The following is a 27689-nucleotide window of genomic DNA, read 5'->3' on the forward strand; positions in this document are numbered from 1 at the left end:
CTAGAAATACTCCCAGGTGAATAGAAGCTTTGTTTGACCCCTTGTTTTGATGGTTTCTTGATGTTAAGGAAACAGGCGCAATAAAAGCCTTATTTAATTTCACCATAACCAGTCTCCCTTGCATACCTCTGTGAGCGTCTGCCTACATATGGTCGTCAGAAGTGGGACGAGAGGGGTCCTTGAAGTTAGAAAAGACCTGGAGATTCTGCCTGTGAAATTATTTTTTTTGCGCATTTTGCCTACAAACAGCCTGAGCAACATAAACAATCACATGCAGCAGAGATCAGAGTTATAGAGACACACCCAGGCAGGAAATCTACACTGCACTGAAACTCACAAAACCGCAGATGGACTCTTTTTCTCAATCCAAAGAGGAGAGAGAGAGAGACTGTTGAATCAGGTAAACCTTATTTGCCTATCACAATAAAGTGTAATATGGTCATTGAAATAGGGGTTTTGCCTTCAAGCCGTAGTCAGGGTTCAAGAAGTCAGTTAACCCTTAAAAGGGATAGGCATTTGTTGTTTTCAAATGTTTCGCTGAAGCAGTGAATACAGATGGTGACCCACGAGCGGTACTGATTCTGCAAATAAAGGCTGCCACACCACATAGGACTACCAGCTGTGAACGGAGTATATGCAGAAAAGTGTGAAAATTGATGCAAGACAGTGCTGAAGCAGGGGAATTTTCAGTAAACAAGTGCTGAGGGTAAAATTGCCCTACTGGGGAAAAGGAATTGCTGAGCTATGTAAAAGGTATCCCAAAGTGTGAAAAGTGAATGTCATAATACCCAAAGTTGAGACTGAACTCAAGCAGAAAACCACATTATTTGGCTGAAGCAGAGAGATTGCACCTAGCAAGTAAATGGTGTAAAGCAAATAGACGTTTTCACCTAGCAACTGCACATCCTGTATACTTGATGAGAGAAAATGCGTGCACAGTACTGACGATATTGTAAAACTTACCAAAGAGAGAAAAAGCCTACAGAGATGCCTGTGAGAGCTACGACCTCTACAAGCAAAATATGCCCACCTGTAGGATTACCACAATTGGGGGTTCTAGCAAATACAGTGGCAACAGCTGCAATAGCGCCTCCTGAGGTCAGGAAGAAAATGACACCTGATAGCCCCAAAATGGAGGACAAGATGCAGCATTCCTGTAATGAACCCTACCCCACAGAAGAGTGGCCCTTCCAGTCCAATAAAGAGGAAGACATCTCTTACGGGGGAAGCCGAACCGAGTCACACCCACAAAACACCCCAAGAATGGTGAGGGTGCCTGAACTCGGCATGAACCGAAAAGACCGCTCCCTATGATGACGAATATGATCACCAGGAGAAAGAGCGGGAGCAGTGGATCACCGAATATTTCTGTCAGCTATTACAGTTGCAAGAAAAGCCGGGTGGATCCAGTGACGCTGCTAAAATTTCAAAGCAAGATGGAGACCCCAGTATCCCTGAGGGGACGGTGTCATCCAAAACAAAAAGGCAAAAAAAGAAAAGCAGTTCTTCACTTACCGTGGAAGGAACATACACGTCCACAGATACTGTGGAGAAAAAGGGGGACCGAGATGCCCTGCAGCCTAGAGAAAATGGAGAATTCGTACCGCGGATAACCGAATATCCAGAGGGCCCAAGGCAGATGTTGTGTACCCCAAGAAGTGTCTGTCCGGTGCCAACAGTGAGGAACCCTCAATCAATCATCCCAGGGAAGCGGAGCCGGAACCAGTGAGTGACGATCCCTTGACCAGCCCTGAAGACGCCCTGAAAATTTCCAGGCGTGACTGTGATCTACTTCGGGAACAATTGAAACTTGAGAGAGAAGATAATGCTGAGTTACAGAAGACGGTGCTCGCAATGTACTCTGAATCTGGAACAGAATTGGACGATCTCAAGACTGAGCTAGATACTGCAAACGCAACTGTTTCTGCCATGGATGAAAAGCAAAGCCAATCTGATAAAATGATGACTAAGCTGAAGCGGAAGTATGAGGAGGCACTAAAGCAAATGACAGTCTTTCAGCAAGAGGTTCACACTCTTCGCGTAGAGCTGAATGCCTCACAACAGGAGGTCAACAATGTCTGGACAGAGGTGGACGTATCTCGGAAAGAGGTACAGACACTCCGCAGAGCACTGGATGCCTCACATCACGAGACCAACAGCTGCCGCGCAGACCTGGAAGTTTCCAGAAAGGAACTACACACTCTCACTGAGGAGCTAGACATTTCTAAAGAAACGATTGTCAATCTTAATATGGATCTCAAAGTCTCCCAGAAGGAGCTTCAGACCCTCAACCTAGAGAAGGAAGTCTCACGCCAGGAGACTGTCATTCTCAAAGCAGAGGTGTGTAAATGGAAGGAGGACTGCAAGGAGGCCCTGAATAGTACAGAGAATGAAAAAGGAGAAAATGTAAGATTAAAAAGAGAACTTAAAACTGGAAGAAGAACATTTTCATTTGACAGACGAAGACAAGGAGAAGAATGAAAAGCTGCACGAGCTTAAGGAAATAAATAGACTGTTGGAAGGTGAGAAGTTTGAAGCAGAGCACCGACTTCAGAACCAACTGCAAGTGTGCGCACCTTCAGATGTCCGAGGAGAAGCAGTGAACTCTGCAGGAAGACAATCTGCAGGCTGTTAAAGAAATACAAGTGCTGCTGGAACGTCTGATTACCCAGGATGTCCCCGCAAAGCAGCCTGATAAACTGAAGACTACCCTGAGCATCACCAAAGCATCGCTAAAGGCCAAGCTTAGAACCAAGGTGACTTGGCACAAAAGGGAGCACAAGAGTCCAGAAACTGAAACAAGTAACTGTGGCCCAAGCAAAGAAATTCATAGTGCTTCACAATGCAGTGAAAATGTGGAAGCAAGCTCAGAAAAAACAAAGTGTACAGATAAATTCCCTGAGAAGAGACTTGCAAGGCGCACTCAAAAAACAGGGATCTCTCGTGGATTAGATTACAGTTCTACAAGGACAAGTATTGACCCTGACTAAGCGTCAGTATTCCACAGCCACAAAAACCCATGAAGATAAGGGTACACTGAGAGCTGGGAATACCGCTCGTCTGAAAGACAAGGTTGCAAAATTTGAACCACCTAAACAAGCACTAGCAAAACCTTCAGCCACCCAACAGGTAATAAAAGAAGGTACACGTGCTGAATCAAAACCAGAAGAATCCTTAGCTGATGAAGCTGAAAAGATGGGACATTCTCTGGAAGTGGATGTGGAATTGCAACTTAATCCCAAAGAGGCTGAAGCAAATCCATTGAGTTGGAAAAGTGCAGAGAGACAGCTTCAAGAGCGGAAAACTCAAAGGGCTGTTTTTAAATGCTCTGCAACTGCTGCCATACAGTCGGCCTACAATAAGACGAGCACCCGACGCGAGGGAAATCTCATGACCGTGCACGTAGCAAAAAGACTATACTTAGAAAAAGTCCTCCTCGAGCGACTGAGGAGTGCTGATCTCAAGCACCTTCAGGAGGAGACACAAATGAACTGGAGAAAGGGCTCTGATCCCAGCGGGACTGAGGGTTCTCTTCCTCCATCCACTCTCATTCAAGTCACAGAGATATCTAGAATGAGAGTGGAAGGATGGGCTTTGGCCGTGGCAAGCCCGAGCTTCCCACAAACAGGGGAGGTATGTAACAGGGGAGTTATCCCTGTTCAGTAAATATGCCTCTAATCCTGCAGTGTGGTGGTTAACTGCAGGTAGTCAATTAACAAACACCACCTGCCTGATTAGGTTGCTTAGAAAAGCCTGCCCTTGAAACAGAAAGGGAGATTGTTCCTGTCTCACACCTTGTGAGACTGACATGGGGACAGACGTCTTGAGTCTACCAGAAGAGGCTGCTTGCAAGACACAGGGGAAAACACTTCTGAACCTGAATCCTGATATCGCCTGAGGAAAAGGCAAAAACCCAGGAATAGAGAAGACTTTCCCTCCAACTACAAGGAACAGATAAGACTTTCCTTTATAAGACTTTTTATATCTGCTCATTTCATGATATATGTTTGGGGCTTGGAGATATGCTTATCTAAAAGGAGGTGTGGACTGCATAGATTTCACTAGAAATACTCCCAAGTGAATAGAAGCTTTGTTTGACCCCTTGTTTGGATGGTTTCCTGATGTTAAGGAAACAGGCGCAATAAAAGCCTTATTTAATTTCACCATAACCAGTCTCCCTTGCATACCTCTGTGAGCGTCCGCCTAGAGATATATTAAGTTATCCATAGAAAGCTCAGCACAGCTATACAACAATCAAAGTTGTGGATGAAAGACTAGGTTCAGCACAATCCAGAAGTTGTATGATATGAAAACACACTCATCCTAAGCATTACAAACACAGTGTCAATTAATATGCATGGAGCAACTGCTCAAAGTATAATTACGTGTCCCTGAGAGGGGACAGACCAGGGGATCCTGCCTACAGCATATGCATATCTCTATCTCTCTATGGGCCTCATTCAGAGAAGGTTCATAAAAAAAATCACCGGACCATTTAAATCACCCTTTTTATGAGCGTTGCTATCACGGTATTCAGAAAGCCTTCATTACCTGTCATAGAAAAATTCACAAAACGGGTGATAAGCCGGTGATCTGATGAACGACCCTCTGAAAAGGCCTTACCCGGCGAGTTGTATCTGCTGCCGAGAGAGCTGCTCTGAGAGAGCCTTCTCTCCCTGTGCAAATCTTGCCCAAAATTTATGTGTATAAATTTAAATTTTGTTAATAGTTTAGATGAGCAGGGGGTCTCCTGAGCTGAACCGCATTGGTTTCAGTCTCAGGGACCCCCTACTTCCCGAGATACAGGCCCCGTTATGGGGTGCCGGTATCTCCTATGCATTTTATTCCCATGGTCACGGACGCGGACATTTAAATGCATAGGAGATACTGGCCCCCCATAACGGGGCCTGTATCTAAGGAACTAGGGGGTCCCTGAGGCTTTCCGCTACGGTAATGAAGTTTACTGTAAATGCATTTTTATTGCACAGGATTCATGCCAGGGGTCTCTGGTGCTAATATTAAGGGATATCAGCTCCAGAGATTCCCGGCATCAATCCTATGCAGGAAAAATGCATTTTTTTTCTAAGTCCCATCTCGCCGCTTCTCTGCAGGTCTCCAACACCTTTAAGCCAACTTTTTCTGGCGTGAGAATTTTGTGATAAAATCACCATTCTAGAGGGGTGATAGGCGTTCATAGCCAAATCACTGCTACTAGAATTGCACGAGTTTATGAACATGCCAAAAAGTGGTGATAAGTGGCTTATCACCGCTGCCTCAGTGATTTTTTTTATGACCAATTTTTTTTGAGCAATTCAGTCTTTTATCACCCACTTATCACTGCTCACTGAATAGCAGTAGGCATTTTGGGTGATAAGTGCTTGATAAGTGGCTTATGAACACTTTCTGAATGAGGCCCTATCTCTCTATCTCTCTCTGGGCCTCATTCAGAGAACGTTCAAAAAAAAATTCGCCAGGGAATTTAAAATGGCTTTTTTTGGGGCTTTGCTATCACGGTATTCAGAAATGCTCGAATACCAGTGGTAGCAAAATTCCAAACACACGGGCGAGTTGCTGCCAGCGAGAGCATCGAGCATCTGAAAAGGCCCGAACCGGCGATTCATTTCTGCTGCAGAGGGAGCGGCTCTGAGAGACCCGCCACTCCCAGCTGAAATGTCGCCCGAAATGTATTTATTTAAATATATATTTCTTTAATAGTGTAGATGTGCAGGGGGTCTCCGGAGCTGAACCACGTTGGTTTTATGTCCGGGGACCCCCTGCTTCCCGAGATACAGGCACCTTTATGGGGTGCCGGTATCTCCTATGCAAGGAAATGTCCCGGTCACGTGACGCGGGACATTTCAATGCAGAGGGATTCTGGCACCCCATAAAGAGGCCGGTATCTCGGGAAGCAGGGGGTCCCCAGATATAAAACCAACACTGCATTAGCATACATAAATAAAATAAATAAATACAGTTATACTTACCACAACAGCAGGTCCCTCTGTCCTCCGTTGCCAGAAAGCATAGATAAAAAATGAATACATTCTAATGGCCCCTAACCCCTTAATCACCTTAGCGGTTCCTAACCGCTATAGTCATTAAGGGGTTAACCGACCCTGACCCGGGAGGCCTAAGCACCCACCCCAGACTGACTATACCCACCCTATACCCATTTATTTGTATAGTGGTACATCATACCCATATAATAATAATATGGGCATGATAAGCCTCTATAGCACTCAATGGGCACCCTAATAACAATACAGTAATACATAAGACACACAATTAGAAAAGCTAACTAAACTACCAAAAAAGACAATTCAATAAATACAAACAGTAGCCAGCTAATCCAATCAATACAATCAATAGCAACATCAACATTGAATTAATTAATCCATTATCCAATCTAAACAATTAATTACGAAAGCAACTCAAAATGAATAGTAACACAAACCAATGCAAACAATGAATTAAACCAACATTTATTAACTTAACCATGAAAAGACAAATAAATACATTAAAACAATCTTTGAAGTATCCATAAAACACATGAGCTAACATAATATAACATTAAGTACAAGCGAACACCAATCGCAAAACTTTTATTACATTAACCATAAACAAACAATCACAGCCACATCATTAACTGCAATAACAAGCGAGAAATGCCCCCCAAATATTGACATAATAATGTATTAATCTGTACCCTAAAGAGGTACAGATTAATATATTATCAGTCAATGTGCCTACCACAAAAAATAAAAAAAAACACATCCAAAGAATAAACCTGTAAAAAGAGACATTTATTGAATATCTAACTTACCATTAGAAGCGGTGGCCCCTCCGACTCCCGGGCTAACAGGAAGCTCACGTACCTTGAAGGCCTCCAACAGCATCCGCTGACATCCGCCATCAGGATCTGGCTCAGGTACCCCAATCTTCTTTTTTCTTTCTTTACTCACCGTCTTCTATCTTCATCTGTAACCATTTCTTGTTCTTCTTTATCTTCTTTCTTCATCTGTCAATCCACAAAACCACATGTTAAATCCCAGCCGATGCTGTCTCGTCGGCTTCTTGGGCTCAAATGAGGCGTCACGGCCTTAAATAGGGCTTGTGATGTCACATTTAGCCTCAAAATGGTTATCAGCCATCTGATTGGCTGTTAAAACCATATTCCGACTTTAATTTTTTTTTTTTTACATGACGTCACTTAAAGGGAATGATGCCAGCCAATCAGAATGGCTGTGCTTCATTTGCCTTTAATATGACGTCACGAAGCCGGCGTCACATGGTATTTCAGCCAATCAGATCGAGGTAACCAAGTCCACAATCTGAAGTAGAAATGTCCCAGAGAAACTCCAAGATAAACCGTTGCTGCCAAAATTGTGCACATATAATGATCTACAGTAGATCCATGAATATAATTCAAAAATTGCACTCTCGTTCAGTCTCCCAGTGTATGGTACATGAAGTAAATGAAACCAGTAGTCCTGTGTATCTGTGACTCACCTCCGGAACGGGGCTAGAGTGTGGTAAGGGGAAGTAGAAGTTTGGTGCAGCCGTGTCCCCTGCAAGGGAACTATATGCGGTCTTAAACACCCTAATCCTCCGTCACTGCCCTCACATAACCGGCGTCACACACAGCAACAAAACCCCACAGCAGGGGGAAGAAGGAGTACTCACGATCTTGACACGCCGTGTTCAGTCTTCAGAGTTCCAAAGCTGACTCACCAGCTGACGTCAGGCTTCACTGATCCGGAAGTGCTTTGATGCGTGCTCCAGCCCAGGTAAGTATAACAGAGATGGGGTTTTCAGGCGGTCACTGCAATCGCCGGGGCATAAAAATAGAAATCCTCACGCAGTAAATAAAAGTATTTTATTTACTGCGTGAGGATTTCTATTTTTATGCCCCGGCGATTGCAGTGACCGCCTGAAACCCCATCCAAGTCCACAATCTGATTGGCTGAAATACCATGTGACGCCGGCCATCTTGGATCTCGTGACGTCAGGCCATTATCGAGCACTTATCGAGGCTTTCTGAATACGAGTGCCCATTTTGGGCGATAAGTGCTCGATAAGGGCCTTATTGAGGCTTTCTGAATAAGGCCCTCTATCTCTCTATCTCTCTCTATCTCTCTCTATCTTTTTTTTTTTTCTCTTTCCCAGAATTTTTGTATTATGAAGCTGATTGGTGAGAATCACGGGGGGCTATTCATAATGACATACATGTTTGGACAGGACTCAATAGTCTCCTGGTCTTGCTATTGTTTTTAATATTATATACTGTTCACATAGTATATTGGTTATATGTGAACAGAGATGGGGGATAATTAATATTGTTCCGCCCCAGGACTTGCTAAGACAGTGGTAAACAAATTGTTACAGGAATTTATTCCTAGCTATAGATAATATAATATTTACTGTGACAGGGGAATACAAATGATCTCCCTATGAGACACTTACAGGAAGTATCAGTAGTTCAAAGGAACTAATTATTAAGGATCATGTTATTTGTAATGAAACAATTAGCAAGTATTGTATGCAACTAATAAAAATGTTGCAGTCTCTCCATGCACAGGTCAAGGTTGCAGGTCAAAGTTGTACAGTTTATATTCAAGAACCTGAAAGTGAACCTACTCGAACCCGGAGACTGGGTGATGGTTAAATTGTTTAAAAGAAAACACGCATTGCAGCCCAAGTGGAAGGGCCGGTACCAAGTATTGCTTACACCAAATACAGTTGTCAAGGTTGCAGAGCTCACCTCGTGGGTCTATGTGACTCATTGTAAAGTGGTCTCCCCATCAAGGACCCATTTACACAAGTTTTTAAGGAACCAAAAGACATTTACACAAATTTTTAAAGAACTAATAGACACTTATACAAGTATTATTTTTGAAGAATCAAAACAATACGAACTTTAAATCTTCATATACTCATTATTGCTGAATTATTGTATACTAACCTTATATTTTTTATGTTTTATATTTTAAATATTAACATATAGTTTAGGATTCTGACCGGAAACTACCAAGCATATCAGTGGATCCTAAGAAAAGAAAATAACTGCGCCAACCGTATAAAATGGGTTCAAAGTTCAGTCCCTTCTGGAGTAAAGTCCTGCTGCCAGAGTCTCTGTAAGAGGTGATTCAACAACCTCTTGATTGTTACAGAAGAGTAAAGAAGGGGGGATCCTCCGGCGCGATGTCTTACTCAGGTTTCCAGGACACATGCAATATAAACAGACAGAGGGACCACAATCAGGAAGGGTTAAAACACAATGGTATGCTGGAGATATGGTGTTAAGGAAGCACACTTACATCAAAACCTCTATATCCACCTTGAGTATGGTGTGTGTTTCACAGAACAACCTCAGAGAAAGGGGAAAGACAGAGAAAACATAGTATAACACCGTTTTTATTAAACAAAATTGATTAAAAAGAGATTGCCAACTCACAAGCGACCATTAAAAAATGGCATGGAATGGTGAAGTTTTCAGTCTCTGCCTGGACTGCCTCCCAGATGGTTAGGTGTCCGCGTGGAGTCTGTCCCAGTAGATGATGAAGGCAATGCAGTGGTACGGGTGAGGATCGGGTGGTCCGTCCAGACTTGTGCACAGCCTGGTCTTCCTCCCGGTCGTCAGACTCCCCACTGCTGCTGCTGCTTCCGTTGTCTGCCGTCCGCGCATGCGCATGCGCTTCGACGAAGATGTTTGACTAGCTGGGATTTAACTTTCTTCCTGGGTATGGTGGCTTGCGAGGACCAAAAAGCCGTCAGACGCGTTTCGCTAAAAGCTTCCTCAGCTACGTCACTGTCTCTTTTTAATCAATTTTGTTTAAGAAAAACGGTGTTATACTATGTTTTCTCTGTCTTTCCCCTTTCTCTGAGGTTGTTCTGTGAAACACACACCATACTCAAGGTGGATATAGAGGTTTTGATGTAAGTGTGCTTCCTTAACACCATATCTCCAGCATACCATTGTGTTTTAACCCTTCCTGATTGTGGTCCCTCTGTCTGTTTATATTGCATGTGTCCTGGAAACCTGAGTAAGACATCGCGCCGGAGGATCCCCCCTTCTTTACATATCAGTGGATCCTGGTTGGGTTATTATTAAAGGTTATTTGTATTATTATTATTACTTTTTCTATCTGGTAACTAAACTAAAGAATTACGAAAATAGAACAATTAGGTGAAAACCGGGCGCAACAATCACAAAAAGCAAAAAACACAAGTCCAATTGGAATATACCAGTCCTCCTTGGGGGAAAGATAGTTCAAATCTCACTGTCACTTCTTTTCTGTGGGGTTTTCTTAATACTTCATGCTTGCAGGCTGTGCAGCCCCTGCTTGTGTGACCTGTGTGAGGAGGGGGCAGGGAGCAGTGCTGGCTTCCACCAAGGCACTGAGCGTTGAAGGAGAGATCCGGTAACAACGCAGAGTGTGGAGAGATTCAGCGTCAGCTGTAGTGACCTGACTGGAGGATTAAAGATACCAATCAGTACCTGTTTTCTGCATAATTGCTATAAGTAGCAAGCAGCTGAGGGAGAATATTCCTAATGCTCAGATGATATTGCGCAATGGTTTTCTGTATTCTATTCTTCCAGAATCCTGCAAGCATGAAGTATTAAGAAACTCCCACAGAAAAGAAGTGACAGTGAGATTTGAACTATCTTGGACTTTCATTCCTTATCTTTCACCGAAGGGGGACTGGTATATTCCAATTGGACTTGTGTTTTTTGCTTTTTGTGATTGTTGCGCCCGGTTTTCACCTAATTGTTCTATTATTGTATAGCAAGTCATTGGATAGACTTGTTTCTGCATTTGCTAGGCTGCCATCCCATTGTCCGAAGGGGTTGGGTTGGGATTGTTATCACAGTTATTGATTAGTCACAGATAGGTGTGGTGTCACTCCCTACCACTTTTTCTAGTATTTAGTTGAGCGCAGTGTGTAATTCAATTTCTTTTTTGTTAAAGATTTACGAATATGAAAGGGTTCCACATTCTATTATATCTAGGTGTGTGGATAGCTGGGGATAGCAGAGGAGAGGAATTTGTTGTTAGACAGCACATAGAGTGACCCTCGTTATTAATATTATATTTTGTTATATCTGTGTATCTATACTTTTAAGTGCCGCAAGAGGAGTGAGTTATATACTCATACCTATTAATATTAAAGGCTAGGTCAAGATTCAATGTGTTTATAACAATTTGTATAGAAAAGCTTAACTGGCAATGGTTTTATATAAGTTACAGTTAGATAGACCCCTCAATATAGTACCGTATATCTATTTAGAAGATACGTATATATATTCTCATCAAATGAAAGATCAGAGAGATAGTATGTGTGAAATTTGTATTTATTCTGTCAAGGATTTCTGTATATTCAGTAATGAAGTAGCAAATAAATATTTTGTTATGATATGCGAGGGGTTTATTTTGTTTGTTCAGGTTGCCCAAGTCTATGTACTCAAACTCGACTGTGATATATGTAGGCATATCAAATGCAATTACACTATGTATTGTGATCTTTTTAATACTACTTGACAATTACAGAATTTTTATAATAGCTCAGGAGATTTTATTCCCAGTCCAGGAAAGGCAGGTTCCTGTACAGTAAAAAATAATGTAACTATAAGAGCAGAAATGTTTGTGCAATGGTGGGAGAAGAGTGTTGTATTTATGTACCTGACAATATGGCTAATATTACCCATGATATACAAGGTATTAAAAAAAATAGTGGCAAAATTGGAAGACTCTTTGAAAATAACATCTAGCTGGGACTTGGGACTAGGCACATGGTTTAAATCACTGGGAGCGAAACTGGTGCAAGGGCTGATTATATGTGTATGTGTGTTTGTTGTCATATTCATTGTTATCTCTTGCGTTAAAGGATTGATCATCAAGCTGACCGCTCAAGTCATTCCCTCAATGATCCTCCAAGATGATATACATGAAGAACAGACAGAAACCTCTTTCTGTAACAATACGCTCCTGATGTGATCCAATGACAAATAAATGCTTGTCAGGAGAGGGAAAGACAATTGCGAATGGATATGGAGTGGGTGAGACTCCAAGAGATTCAGGATCCGGACCAAGGGTTACATCAAGGAAATACCCTCTACGAGGACAAGATGCCGTGTTTTCCGAGAATAAAGTTAGACATTTCTCACTGAAGATTTCGAAAAGTATAGGAGCAGGGACTGATGAAGTAATATTGCTGAAATGAAGATACTTTTGATATTACTGAAATGGACTGGGGGACTGGGGGGGTGTTCTTGAGAAGGATTGAATGCAATGTTCTGTTTCCATTTTGTCTGAATTGTTATGTCTTTTGTATCCATTTTGTGTGTAAGAATGGGGTGTGAGTGAGTTTTGCTCACAGTAGATTTACGACTGTGTCTGAAGTAATGTCCAAATTCCTGGTGTAAGGTTGTACCTGGTCCCTATAGAGAACTTTTTTAAGCCAGTTTTAATGATCTGTAGGGTGATTGGTTTAAGAATTAAGGTGTGGGTATTATATTCTGCCTGGTAACCTATTTTGAACAAAGGAATCAAAAATGTATAAAAAGGCGGTTTGGACACTACCTGGCAGAGAGTCTTATAGATTTTTGAATGTGTATGGTCATACTCTGCAATAAACTTCTCATTATCAAAATTATCCATGTTTGTGAGTTTGCAAACAACGACACTGTGTTCTTACTGCTTGTGTAGCTGGAGAGGCCCTGCCAGTAAAGAATATTGTTAATCGCTATTGTGTGTTGTGGCTATTTGCTGTATACATATATATGTTCCCATGAGGAGCCATCCCGTCTACGCTGGGATCCCACGGGATGGAGGCGCTGCACCTAGCACCCCCAAGCTTCCTATGAGCGGAGGCTCAAGCCTTCTGTGAGCCTGCAGGTTAGCACCATACCGTCCTGTGTATGCAAATCCCCCATAGGGGGAGGGAGAATGAGTGTTACAAATACATCTTACATTTTGACAACTTTGTACCTACAAAAAACCCACTGTGTGTATGCATACACACAAACAAAACCCCATACAGGTTAATACAGTTCTCTGTGATAAAACTGGTGCTGTTTTTTGCCTCCGTCTCTCCCTCTGTGCCCCTCATGTTTATCTCTACGTGCCACTCATGTCTGTCTCTCTGTGCCCCTCATGTCTGTCTGTCCCTCATGTCTGTCTCTCTGCCCCCTCATGTTTGTCTCTGTCCCCCAATGTATCTCCCCCTCAGCGCTCACCTCATGCCTGTCTCTCCCTCAGTGCTCTCACATGTCTGTCTCTCCCTCAGTACTCCCTCCATATCTGTTTGTCTTTCCCTCTGTGCCCCATATGTCTATCTGTCTCTCTCAGTGTCTCCCATGCATCAGTCTCCCTCCCTCATATCTGTCTCCATCTCTCTATCTCTTTTGTCTGCCTGTCTCCCCCTCTCAGTACCCCTAGTCTGCCTCTCTCTTTGCTCTTGTCTATTCTTCTCCTCTGTCCTGACCTGTGCCTCTGATTGGTCTCCCCTGATTCTGTCCTACCCCATACTCCTCCCTATGGCCCTATCCTTCTTTGTCCCATTTTTCACTTCTCTGGTTGGCTCTTTCTATTGAGTCAATGGAATCTGTGGTAGAGTGTGGCACTCCTGAAAGCATGCACCTTGTGCAATACCACCTGTGCCACTTGCTAAAAGCTGACTATGAGTAGCTTGGTGGTCAGCCCAATATTACATTTTAAGCTCTGCAGGGAAGGTACATTACTCACTGTGACTGCAAAATTCAATGCACAGCACTGCATACACTATAAACACTATATAACAATTTTTATTTTATTGTCCCAATTTGGCAATCAGCAGACTAACACATTGCCCCTAAGGGATAGGAGAAGGTGCGCAGTGCCTTCTTAAGTTACTTGCCTTGAATTGCCGGGTATCTAAGCAGTAGAAGGAATCCATAAGTCAGAGTTGTACTGGTGGTATCGGAAGCAGCATAGATGATCTGAGCAGTGCTACATAGCAAGTTGGGCATGGTGAATTCTGTGTCAGGATTCTGTTTTTCCTGTTTGAGTGGGAGAAAACAATGGATATCTCTCTCTGCGCATGCGCACGCACACATGGCTCAAAAAAACAACTTGTAGGTTGGAGGTGTTTTGTATAGTTAATGTCTGCCAGTGCTGCAGAATCTCTTCAGAAGCAGAGTTGTCATTAATGACACTGTTTCTGAAAGTTGTGTCCCTAATTCCTTGCATTGCGCTATTAGGGGGCATGACTTAAAAAAGTAGAGCAGTAAGTGACAACTCTGCTTATGAAGTTACTGCAGCAGCCACCATCTTTAGTGAACCGAAACATTGGATATGATGTTTGTTCATTATAAATCTTTTTGATTGATATTCTTGGAGTACTGAGTCGTTCTTCATACGACCTGGTTTGGGAGAAGTATTTTTTTTAATTTATTTTCATAACACGTGCACATGTAGTCTCTGAACAAATGGAAACAGCACATGGATTCAATAAGTGTGAAAAACTGAATTTACAGTCCAAAATAACAACATTTCGGTCCAGTACAAACGGACCATGGTGATAATGAAAAAATGTACAAAAGCTACAGCTGGACACTCATGAAAAACAAAGAGAGGAAAAGCCATTTTGTTACAGACAAATCGGCTCTCAATGTTTTATTTGTGTGCAGTGGTTGCTATGCAATCTGCACCTAGGGGCCCTAGTTTTGCTGGCTTTTCCTCTCGTTCTACACTTGTTGAATCTGTGAGCTGCTTCCATTTGTTCAGACACTTTGAGTGCTCTGGGACGTAGCTACTACATCATGGGTTCTGGTACCCTGGGTGCCTCATTACATAGTAGCTGCGTCCCAAAAATTCCTCCTCTTCCGGTCCATCATCAGTGAAGGTGCGATCACATGACCACTTTGGAGAGCGGTCACATGAATGTGTGTGCGAATGGGCACACAATCGGTTAACAAGTGCCACGATTTTTTGGGAGTATCTATTATATACACACATATTTAAATATATATCCCCTTAAATCCTTATCTCACTGCCTCAAAGTGGCGGGAAAATGGCAACAGGTGTTCAGGAAGATGTATAGTGGCAATTGTGCAGGTAGGTTTAACTATACTATTGTCACACACCCTTGAAGAAGTCGGCGCAACAGCTGACGAAACGCGTGGGTCTACGTCATCCATGTCCAACAGCTGATTGTGGGAGGAGTGCTGAGCAACGTGAGAGGAGTGAGAGTAATATTCAAGTCCATACCGGCGCAACAAAGTGAAAGGCTGCAATTATTTTGCTTGAGGGGCTGAGTCTGGCATCTAGTTTATACACCAGAAGTAACTTTACCTGGTGTTAAACTTTCCTAATGGAAGAATCACAGCTGCTGTGGAGGTTGGTTGATAGGAAGTTAAACAGCGTCTCCAGTGTTACCCGGATCAGCATCACGTGATATCTCCAGCGTGGCATCGTTGGTGTAGCTGACGGAGGATCACGGAGACCCCTTGGGGTCATCGCGGATACAATATCTGGTGAGACCTTTCCTTTACCCCTTGCTGCTTAATTTGCTGACATTTATTATTCCATCTAACAGAAGACACCCCTCAGCTACCAATACTATCTCAATATCCACCTTGATTCTCATACGGATTTTCTCCACTCCCCAATTGTTGCTATAGTCACTGACTACCATACTAAGTGATATTTCATCTACTACAACTATCAGTTCCTCATAATAAATCTATTAGACATGTTTTGGATTCACTTCATAATTTTTTCTCCTCCACATGATATCTTTTGAATTGTTTTATTGTCATATATTGTGATACTTTGCATTATTGTGTTTGTTTGTATCTGTCTGTCCAGCAAGCCAGCCTTTTCTGCTTAATAAATTATCCAGATTTTTGTAGCTATACAGGATTGCGCTTTTTTTCTTCATATATATATATATATATATATATATATATATATATATATATATATATTACATATATATACATATAAATATATATATATATACATAGCCGCGGCAGCTTTTATTTTAACACTTTTCGGGGGTGTAGCGGGTGCATTTTCAGAATTCCATGCTCTTCACCGCGTTCATGCCGTATTCATGCCGTATTCATGCTGCATTCATGCCGCCCAGCACCCGCGGTTGATTTGTTTAATAATAATAATGGTTCGGATTTAATTGGGTGCAATTCTTCGCGTATCCGCCAGGTGGCAGATATTCATGAATTGTAATGAATTCTAATGTGTACACCACAGTGTACAGTACATGTGCTACAGTAACGTGTCGACTTGCAGGTGCTTAAAAAATACCACAGTGGTCCATTGTGAATTGACCTTGGAACATAAGAAGTTACAATACTGTATCAATGTAGGCGTTTCATATTAAAAACTCAATGCACAGTGTCTGGTGTTCTATTGTTTAGACAGCTCCGAGATGAGTACACCGCCGCAGTACGTGTTCAAAAATCCCGAAATAACATACGCTTATTTAATATGGTCCGCAATTAATGCAGCAGACGATATGATGGCCACAGTTGGTCAAATTTATCAATATTTTATCGAAAATTATGTATTTGACAAATTTTCACCGGATGCTCATGTGTGGAAGCGTGCAATAAGGAAAAAGTTATGTATCGATACGTGTTTTTTTTCGTATTGATCCTGCACCCGGAGTTAGAGGAAGGTATTGGTGTGTTGTGCCAGATGTTTCCAGTATCTTTGATCATGGAGACTTCAAAAGGCGAAAGGTCATGGTAAAACCAACTAAGATTCGTCAGTCCCAGGCCAGAAATGGCACAGCTCTGGCGCCAGCGCCAGCACCGGCTTACAATAACGGTCCGACCGTCAGTGAAAACCTGGTGACCGGCAACCCTTGCTATCTGTCCCCGCCTTAATACCTGCAGCCTGAGCAAGATTTCACGTACAGATACCAGCAAGCTTGCATGTAAAAAAAAAAGGTTTCCAGCTGTCACCTGTCAACTACGTGTTGTAACGCTCGGCCTGCCCACAAGCCAGACGAAAGCCTGGGACTGAGGTGGAAAGGAGTAATACCACACACCTAACAGGAAATGGGGGCACGGCGGAGTGTGGAAGTAGCGTAGATGGTCCGGGTAAACAAAAATAGAAATGATACCGTACTTGACAGCTCCGGCGAAGAAGGGTAAAGTTCGTAAGCCAATGGTCGTGGATTGGAGAGAGCAGCGTAGTTGATTGTCCATGAGCCGTGTCCATGGGTTGTAGAAGTCTGCAGCGTAGAAAGTCCAAAGCAAAGTCCAAAGGGTAGGTCTGCAGTATTTCCAGGGACAGGAACGGACACCGTAAGACAAGAGAGGCCAGGCAACAGCAGACAGCACCAAGGTACAGAAGTTATGCAGAGCAAAGAGGAAATTGTGATGGGGGACTAAATAGGGGGCTTGGACCAATCAGGGGAAGAGGAGTGACAGAGGAGTGGCCTGAAGAAGGTGGAAAAAAATAATCTGCGCTCATAAGTGGTAATAAAGTAATTGGTGATATTGTGACCCTTGTATAAAAATAAAAACAACCTGATTAGGATGAGGTTTATGCAGCTGTTCTTGTGGGATGGCTCAGCACTCCAAACTAGTACAAAACAAAAGAAAAAACAGCGCAAAAAAACCTCATTGTGTAGTATATTTAAAAATCAATTTATAGACAAAAGGTGAGTATTGCACGTACATCAAAATAAAATTTACACAGCATGACATGTTAGGGACATGTTACCCATCAGCAGACAGCAGGTCACGAACGCGGTACAGGACTTGGATATCCTTCCTTTGATGGCAGGGGCCCAGGATCGAAGAGACCAGCTCGTGATCGAAATTCCTTCTTTAGCCCTGGGGATGTCACCGCCGTTAGTTCAGAGGAGGTGATCTCCTGATCAGTTCCGGGTTAGTCCACGTAAGCGTATGACGTCATCAAGTGGCGTCTCTCTAACGTCCGAGTCGCGCCGCGCTGAGTAGTACTGAACCGGCAAAAAGTCCCAAACACAGCAGTGCAATTGGGAAATATCTCAATGGATTAAGAGAATACAGGAACGCGCCCTCTCCTACGCGTTTCGTATCGAAATACTTCTTCACTTCTGCTTTGAGACTCCCGGTCTCCTGGTGTGCGTCTTCCATCTCTAGGTTGAGGATCTGAAGCTTCTACTGAGAGACTTTGAGAACCATATTAAGACTGAGGATAGTTTTTTGAGAGATGTCCAGCTCCTCAGCGAGACTATGAAGTTCCTTTCTAGAGACTTCCAGTTCTGTGTGGCAGCTGCTGATCTCTTGGTGTGAGGCATCCAGTGCTATGTGGAGAGTATGAACCTCCTTCTGGGATACGTCCACCTCTGTCCGGACATTGTTGACCTCCTGGTGTGAGTGTGAGGATTCTGGAGCCACGCCGCTCTCGGCGTGCTCCTCACTTACCTGCAGCTCCATTTGGGTCTCCTGCGGCACACGTGGACTCCGGAGGCAAGCCGCCGTCAGCTTTTCCCTCTATGCGCGCGCGCACATCTTCCTTCCTCTTCTGCTCTCAGAGCAGGGCGTGGGTCCGCGCACGCAGCCGATGGTACTGCCTCACGGAGGCGTGTCCACACGGAGGCGCTCCCGCCTCTTAAAGGCACAGCGCCTCTTTTGATGGCTACCACCAAACTCAGCCAGGCTGCTGGGCTTTATGGCTCCTCCCCTGGGACTCCTTCTGGACCTATACCTGCTGTAACCTGGCCTTTCCACACACCCCTACCTTGCTGCGCTGCTATTGGTTCCTCTCTCCTATATATACCCTGCAGAGTCACTGACTCGTTGGCTGAGCATAGAACCAGTTGTTCTCACCATTCTCTGCCTCCTTAGTCTATTCCGCAGACTTCCTCGTGAACTGAACCGGCTTCCGCTACGTCTACCTGTACCTCTGGCATCCCGAACTCGGCTTACAGCTACACGACTCTCCGCACCTCTGGCATCCCGATCCTGGCTTACGGTAAACTACAACGTCCCTCTCTCTTACCCCGGACTTGGCTAACGGCCCCTCTACCTACCGTACCTCTCCTACCCCGATCCGGAATCCCAGACCACTCTTCAATCAAGACGTGCCCTCGTGGCTGTGGGTGGCGTTATTTCCTATCCCACCTCAGCACCGCGGTCCCGTCTCGTTTGTGGTGAGCACATCCTAACATTATGCTCAGCCCATCAAACATGGACCCCGCTGAGGTGGAGCGCACTTTAAACGCTCATACTGCTCTGTTTGCCAGACTAGAGACTTACCTAGACCAAGCAGATAAACGGACAGATACCTTGCAGCAAACCGTCCATACCCTTACTCTTCAAGTTCGTACCCTCTCTCAGCAACTGTCTCCCGTGGCAGCTCCTGTACCGGCTAGTCCTGCTCCGACACCTCCGTCTGCGTCTGCTCCGGAACCACGGATTCCGCCTCCCAGACACTATGCGGGGGATCCTCGAGAATGCCGGGGTTTCATTAACCAATGTCTCGTCCAATTTAACTTCTCTCCCTCTCGCTTTGTGTCTTCTGTCTCCAAGGTTGGTTACATCTACTCCCTTCTCACTGACCAGGCACTGGCGTGGGCCTCTCCCATTTGGGAACGACAGGGGGCCATCACACAGGACATCGATCTCTTCGTCGAGGAATTCCGAAGAGTCTTCGATACTCCCGCACGGAGGTTAACGGCATCTTCTGCTCTTCACCACATAATCCAGGGAGATCGTTCGGTTGCCGTTTATGCAGTGGAGTTCCGCACCCTTGCTGCTGAGACAGGTTGGAATGATGAGGCTCTATCTTCTGCATTCTGGCAAGGTCTGTCGGAGACCCTAAAGGATGAGCTTGCTGCACGAGATCGTCCCACTAACCTGGAGGAGTTGATCGCTCTCTCCATTCGTGTGGATCAGCGTCTGCTGGAGCGGAGATACGAGCGCTCCCATGTCCGTATACGGGTTTCAAGAACTCTTGCTCCCTCCTTCGTGGCTCCGCTACCTCCTTCCGGGGACATTCCAGAACCCATGCAGTTGGGAGGCAATAGGCTGTCTCCTGCTGAGAAACTGCGTCGGCGCAAGGCCGGCCTTTGCATGTACTGTGGCAATTCCGGTCACGCTGTACCCCAGTGTCCTCACGCACCGGGAAACGCCAGCTCCCAATGAGATCCCGGAGAGTTTCATTGGGAATATTGACACTTTCTCCCATCGTCCAGAACATCCTTCCCACCAGGATAACCTTGCCCATTACACTGTCTGGAGAGGGGTTTCACACTCCGGCACAAGCGTTCATTGACTCTGGTTCTGCAGGTAATTTCATTGATGAGACTTTTGCTAGACTGAACAATATCCCTTTGGTCAACAGGAGGACGCCGGTAGGACTGGAGGCCATTGACGGTCGACCGCTTAAACCAGCTTTTATCACGCTACAGACGGTGCCTCTTCTTCTACAATTCGTCAACGTCCATACGGAGATCATTACCCTCGATGTAATCCACACTCCTTCTGCTGAGTTGATTTTGGGTCTTCCTTGGCTTCAACTTCATAATCCTCGCATCGACTGGACGGATCAGAAACCTATCCAGTGGGCTCCTTCTTGTGCCAAGACCTGTACCCAGATTTTCAAGAGAATTGGTGGTTTGTCTACCTTATCTGAGAAGATTAACTCCTTACCCTTTGAGTACTGGGAATTCCGTGATGTTTTCGACAAGGCACGTTCCGAGATTCTACCTCCACACCGTTCTTTTGATTGTCCTATCGACCTACTTCCGGGCGCACCTCTTCCCAGGGCAAGATCCTATCCTCTCTCTCTCCCAGAGACAAGGGCCATGAACACTTACATCGCTGAGAACTTAGAGAGGGGTTTCATCAGAAAATCGTCTTCCCCGGTCGGAGCAGGCTTCTTCTTTGTCAAAAAAAAGGACGGCTCTCTCCGCCCATGCATAGACTACCGGGGTTTGAACAATATCACTCGTAAAAATCGCTATCCTCTGCCTTTGATTCCGGAGCTCTTCGACCGTCTCCAGGGAGCAAATATCTTTTCTAAACTGGATCTAAGAGGTGCCTACAATTTAGTAAGGATACGAGAGGGGGACGAGTGGAAGACTGCTTTTAACACTCATGACGGCCACTATGAATATCTGGTTATGCCGTTCGGTTTGTGCAACGCACCAGCAGTTTTCCAGGATTTTGTCAACGAGATTTTTCGGGACATTCTGAACTCATTTCTTATTGTTTACTTGGATGACATCCTCATTTTTTCTAAATCCACTCAAGAACACATCAAACATGTTCAACAAGTACTGTTACGTCTTCGGGAGAACCATCTTTTTGCGAAGCTGGAGAAATGTCAGTTCCACCTCAAATCTGTTGCATTTTTGGGTTACGTCATCTCGGACTCTGGTTTTAACATGGATCCAGAGAAACTTAAGGCTATTCTGGACTGGCCTCGTCCGACTACTCTTAGAGCCGTGCAACGTTTTTTAGGTATTGCAAACTATTATCGACGTTTCATCCGCAATTTTTCGTCCACCGTATCTCCCATAACTGCCCTCACCAAGAAGGGTGCTGATCCTTCATCTTGGTCGGAGTCCGCCATAAGGGCGTTTGATCTGCTTAAGAGGGCTTTTGTGTCTGCTCCCATCCTCACCCACCCAGATCCTAAACTCCCATTTACCTTGGAGGTGGATGCTTCGGACATTGGGGCTGGGGCTGTTCTGTCCCAGAGAACTTCTCCCTTAGCCAGACTGCATCCATGTGCGTTTTTCTCGAAGAAATTTTCGTCCGCTGAACGGAATTATGATGTCGGGAATAGGGAGCTTTTAGCGATCAAGTTGGCTTTAGAGGAGTGGAGACATTTCTTAGAGGGGACTGAGACACCCATTACCATTCTGACGGATCATAAGAATCTCCTCTACCTAGAAGGGGCACGGCGTTTGAACGCTCGACAAGCCCGCTGGGCTTTGTTTTTTTTCACGATTTAACTTTCTCATTTCCTTCATTCCTGGCTCCAAGAATCTAAAAGCGGACGCCCTATCACGACAGTTCCTGGCGGAGGACAGGTCTGAGGAGCAGCTGGAGTCTATTATTCCTTCTAGTTGTATCCTCTCCGCTAATTCGTTTGATATCATGGGCAAAATTCAATCCGAACAGTCACGGATTCCTGAGGGACTCAAGGTTCCGGAGGGAAGACTCTACACGGCACCTCAACACCGCAAGAAGGTTCTCGAGTGGTGTCATTCCTCTAAATCAGCAGGACACCCAGGGATACGGAAGACCAACGATCTGGTTCAACGTACCTTCTGGTGGCCTGAGAGGGCTAAAGATGTGGAGGAGTTTGTCAAGGCGTGTAATATTTGCGCTCGCAACAAGGTGCCTCGGGTCAGACCTGCTGGGCTTCTACTTCCGTTACCCATTCCAGACCGTCCCTGGAGCCATATTTCTATGGACTTTATTGTAGAGCTTCCAGAGTCCAAAGGAAAGAATACCATTCTGGTGGTCATCGATCGTTTTTCCAAACAGTCGCACCTTGTTCCTTTGAGGGGTCTACCAAATTCCCCCAGGCTGGCAGATGTCTTCATTCAGGAGATTTTTCGTCTTCACGGAGTACCTTCTACCATTGTCTCGGATCGTGGGTCTCAATTCGTGTCGAGGTTTTGGCGTGCCTTTTCCCAGAAGTTGGGGATTTCGCTTCAGTTCTCTTCTGGGTACCATCCACAGACCAATGGACAGACGGAGAGGGCCAACCAAAACCTAGAACAATACCTTCGATGTTTTATAACTGATACACAGGAGGACTGGGTGGATCTTCTTCCATGGGCCGAGTTTGCTCTGAACTCTCTTCGCAATGATTCTACCCAAGAATCTCCATTTTTTATAAACTTTGGATTTCATCCGTCTCGGTCACCTTTCTCTTCTCTCTCCTCAGGGGTGCCAGCAGTGGACAAGCACGTCTCTCGCCTGAGGGTCTTATGGTCTAAGATTCAGGAGAATTTGAAGCTCGCTACAGGGAGACAGAAACTCCAGGCTGATCGACTTCGACGTCAAGTACCGGAGTTCGCCCCAGGAGACAGGGTATGGCTCTCGTCCAGGAATATCCGTTTGAAGGTTCCTACCATGAAGCTCGCTCCCAAGTTCCTCGGTCCCTTTACCATACTTAGGAGGATTAATCCTGTGGCTTACAAGCTATGTCTTCCACCTTCTATGAAGATACCTTCGGTCTTCCATGTGTCCTTACTGAAACCAGTGTTTCAGAGTCCTCGCTTTTCCAGAAAAACTTCTCCTCCACGTCCGATTATGATTCAAGGTCAACAGGAATACGAGGTGCAGTTTGTCCTGGATTCTAGAATTTCCAGAGGAGGAGTACAATACTTGGTTCACTGGAAGGGGTACGGACCAGAGGAGCGTTCATGGATTCCTCACCGGGATCTTCACGCACCTCGTCTTCTACAGGCTTTTCATCGCAAGAATCCTTCCAAGCCTTATCATGGTCGCCCGGAGGTCGCCCCTGAAGGGGGGGGTACTGTGAGGATTCTGGAGCCACGCCGCTCTCGGCGTGCTCCTCACTTACCTGCAGCTCCATTTGGGTCTCCCGCGGCACACGTGGACTCCGGAGGCAAGCCGCCGTCAGCTTTTCCCTCTATGCGCGCGCGCACATCTTCCTTCCTCTTCTGCTCTCAGAGCAGGGCGTGGGTCCGCGCACGCAGCCGATGGTACTGCCTCACGGAGGCGCGTCCCGCCTCTTAAAGGCACAGCGCCTCTTTTGATGGCTACCACCAAACTCAGCCAGGCTGCTGGGCTTTATGGCTCCTCCCCTGGGACTCCTTCTGGACCTATACCTGCTGTAACCTGGCCTTTCCACACACCCCTACCTTGCTGCGCTGCTATTGGTTCCTCTCTCCTATATATACCCTGCAGAGTCACTGACTCGTTGGCTGAGCATAGAACCAGTTGTTCTCACCATTCTCTGCCTCCTTAGTCTATTCCGCAGACTTCCTCATGAACTGAACCGGCTTCCGCTACGTCTACCTGTACCTCTGGCATCCCGAACTCGGCTTACAGCTACACGACTCTCCGCACCTCTGGCATCCCGATCCTGGCTTACGGTAAACTACAACGTCCCTCTCTCTTACCCCGGACTTGGCTAACGGCCCCTCTACCTACCGTACCTCTCCTACCCCGATCCGGAATCCCAGACCACTCTTCAATCAAGACGTGCCCTCGTGGCTGTGGGTGGCGTTATTTCCTATCCCACCTCAGCACCGCGGTCCCGTCTCGTTTGTGGTGAGCACATCCTAACAGTGAGGCATTCAGTTCTATGCGGAGTGTGTGAACCTCATTCTGAGAGACTTTTACCTCTCTATGGCACTTGCGAATCTCTTGCTGAAAGACTAATCTCCTTCAGTTCCTCCTCATACTTCTGCTTCAGATTAGCAAACATTCGGTCAGACTTGCTCTGTTTTTCCACCATGGCGGTATTAGTAGCGTTTGCAGTATCTAGCTCAGTCTTGAGATCGTCCAATTCGGTCCTGGCCAAAGAGTAAATTGTGAGCACATTCTTCTGTACCTCAACATTATTTTTCTGTAGCTCGCGTAAATCATCTTTCTTCAGTTTCAATTGTTCATGGAACATATCACAGTCATGCCTGGCAGTTTGCTGGACAGCTTCAGGGCTGGTCAAGGGATCGCCACTCACTGGTTTCGGCTCCACTTCCTTGGTATGGTTGGTTGAGGGTTCCTCACTGTTGGCACCGGACAGACACTTCTTTGGGGTACCCGACTCCTGCCTTGGGCCCTCTGGATATTCGGTCATTCGCAGGACAAATTCTCAATTTTCTCTAGGCTGCAGGGCATCTCGGACCCCCTTTTTCTACACGGTATCTGCATACGTGTCTGTTCCGTCCACGGTAAGTGAAGACCCTGTTTTCTTTTTCCACCTTTTTGTTTAAGACGACTCCGTCCCACCAGGGATACTGAGGTCTCCATCTTTATTTGAAACTTCAGCAGCTTCACTGTATCCGCCATATTTACCTTGCAGTTGCGTGAGGTGGCGTAAATATTCAGAGATCTGCTGCTCTCGCTCTTGCTCCTGCCGATCACATTTGTCATCATAGAGAGTGGACTTTTCGGTATGTACCGAGTTCAGGCACCCCCACCATTTTTGGGGTGTTTTGTGGGTGTGACTCAGTTTGGGTTCCATATAAGAGATGTCTTCCTCCTTATCAGACCGGAAGCACCACTCTCCCGTGGGGTAGGGTTCATTACAGGAATGCCAGATCTTGTCCTCCATTTTTGGGCTATCAGGTGTATTTTTCTTCCTGACCTCAGGAGGCGCTATTGCAGCTGTTGTCACTGTATTCGCTAGAAACCCAAATTGTGGTAGTCCTACAGGTGGGCGGACTTTGCTTGTAGAGTTCGTAGCTCTCACAGGCATCTCTGTAGCCTTTTTCTTTTTCTTCTTTACTTTGGTCGTGTTACAACATCAGCAGTACCGTGCACACATTTTTTATCATCAGTGATATTGAATGTGCACTTGCTAAGTAAAACTTCAGCATCTTCCTTGGGTCCACAGCGCAGTGCTTGCTGCTGCAGTTCCTTGGCTTGTTGAAAACAATAGTCCTCTATGGCTGCTGCCCTTTTTCTGGGGTCACGTTGGGGCCATCCTCATTGTCTGAATAAGGCCTGAAGGGACATTGCTCCATGTGGCTGGGCTCTTTACAACAGGAACACGTTTTCTTACCCATTCTTGCAGAGTTTGTATTTGGCAAAAAGAGGGGGAAGGGGAACACAAAATGAATGAGTCCCCTAAAGAATTCACTAACTGCACACCTACATATTATAAAATCTAACTTTTAATAAATTTACTTAAAACATATATTACCAAACGTAATGTACTAAATGTTTTTTAAAAAATGAATTAAATATTCAATAACGTGCAACCATGTCAGATGAATGTATGATTGTACAAACCCAAATGTAATATTCCTTTGTTTGACAGGACAGTGGATGCTGCAAGTCAGGGTGTTAACCCCTCTGGAGTATATATGCAGACTGTAGGTAACCGTATCCTACTCAGTGAGCCTTTTAACTGGTCACAGACTCAGCAATCCTGCAATGATATATATAGCAGCGAACACCTATGTGTTAAGTGCATATGCTTGAGAAGTGACGCTGATACAAACACAATCAATCCATAATACCCTCAGTATAGTTAGGCTGGAACTCGCAGTGACATTGACATAGAGTTTCTCAGCAAAGAGGCTCAGATTGTGTATATAACATATATTGTGTATAGCAGGAAAGCAGACTCACTGCCCAGTGAGCCTTTAACCGGTCACAGACTCAGCAATCCTGCAATGATATATATAGCAGCGAACACCTATGTGTTAAGTGCATATGTTTGAGAAGTGACGCTGATACAAACACAATCAATCCACAATACCCTCAGTATAGTTAGGCTGGAACTCGCGGTGCCATTGACATAGAGTTTCTCAGCAAAGAGGCTCAGATTGTGTATATATCATGTAGTGTGTATAGCAGGAAAGCAGACTCACTGCCTGTTGTTAGATTTATCAAGCTAATGCCGTCTGCATAGATAAAACCAGGAGACTTAAGGCACTACATTAAAACAGCTCCAAGTAGGAGACTGACACAACTGCGCGTTATATCATTGCAAGGATTGCTGAGTCTGTGACCGGTTAAAGCAGGCATGTCAAACATGCGGCCCGCGGGCCGCATGCGGCCCGCAATGGATATTTTTGCGGCCCGCTCACAACCAGCACGGCGGTCATGTGTGTCGGCGAGCGCGTGGGCGGCGGTTTAAAAGTTTTGGCCGCGGGAGAAGCGAGCGCGGGTGTGGGGGAAGCGAGCAGCACGGGCGGAAGTAAAATCTGTCCTGCAGGGGCTGGAGGGCGTACGGTGGCCGGGTGCAGTCAATCTGCACTCGTGCCGTGTGTGGGAGGACACGGGGGCGGATTCATAACTCTGGCGGAGATACTGCATTCTCCTTGAATAGGGGGGGGGGGTGTGTGTGTGTGTGTGTGTGTCCGTGTGTGTGTGTGTCCGTGTGTGTGTGTGTCCGTGTGTGTGTTCCCGTCCCCCCCAGATACCACTCACAGACCTTTTCCAGGGAAGGAAAAGCTGGCCTGCTGGGACTGCAGTCGGACGGTGGCCGGCCCGCAGTCATCCTGCACACATGCCGTGTGTGGGGAGGACAGCGGTGGGAGGAGCCAACAGCTGAGATAGGCTGCAAAAGACGTCTGTGAGACTGCCTCCTGCCTGGAATAAGGTAAGGACAAGGGTGGGGGGGGGAGAGAGGCCGAGAGGATGATGGGACATGGGGGGGGGGAGGATGATGGGGCATGGGGGGGAGAGGAATGATGGGGCATGGGGGGGGGGAGAGGATGATGGGGCATGGGGAGGGGGGGGGGGAGAGGATGATGGGGCATGGGGGGGGTATGATGATGGGGCATGGGGGGGGGATATGATGATGGGGCATGGGGGGGATATGATGATGGGGCATGGGGGGGGGGTATGATCATGGGGCATGGGGGGGGGGATATGATCATGGGGCATGGGTGGGGGGAATATGATCATGGGGGGGAGAATATGATGATGGGACAATGGGGGGGGAATATGATGATGGGGCCATGGGGGGGGGGAATATGATGATGGGGCATGGGGGGGGATATGATGATGGGGCATGGGGGGGGGG

General features: G+C 45.7%; 1 protein-coding gene across 1 annotated transcript in view; it reads right to left on the bottom strand.

Annotated features, from left to right (window-relative positions):
- LOC142499913 (cytochrome P450 2C42-like) overlaps positions 1 to 27689 on the bottom strand; it is an 83116-nt gene that overhangs the window by 19736 nt on the left and 35691 nt on the right. The window contains exon 5 of the mRNA XM_075609968.1: positions 13897 to 14038. Within this exon, the coding sequence (XP_075466083.1) occupies positions 13897 to 14038 (142 nt within the window). The remainder of the gene's footprint in view (positions 1 to 13896; positions 14039 to 27689) is intronic.

The sequence above is a fragment of the Ascaphus truei genome, chromosome 7 (genome assembly GCF_040206685.1).
Source record: "Ascaphus truei isolate aAscTru1 chromosome 7, aAscTru1.hap1, whole genome shotgun sequence".
Classification (NCBI taxonomy): Eukaryota; Metazoa; Chordata; class Amphibia; order Anura; family Ascaphidae; genus Ascaphus; species Ascaphus truei.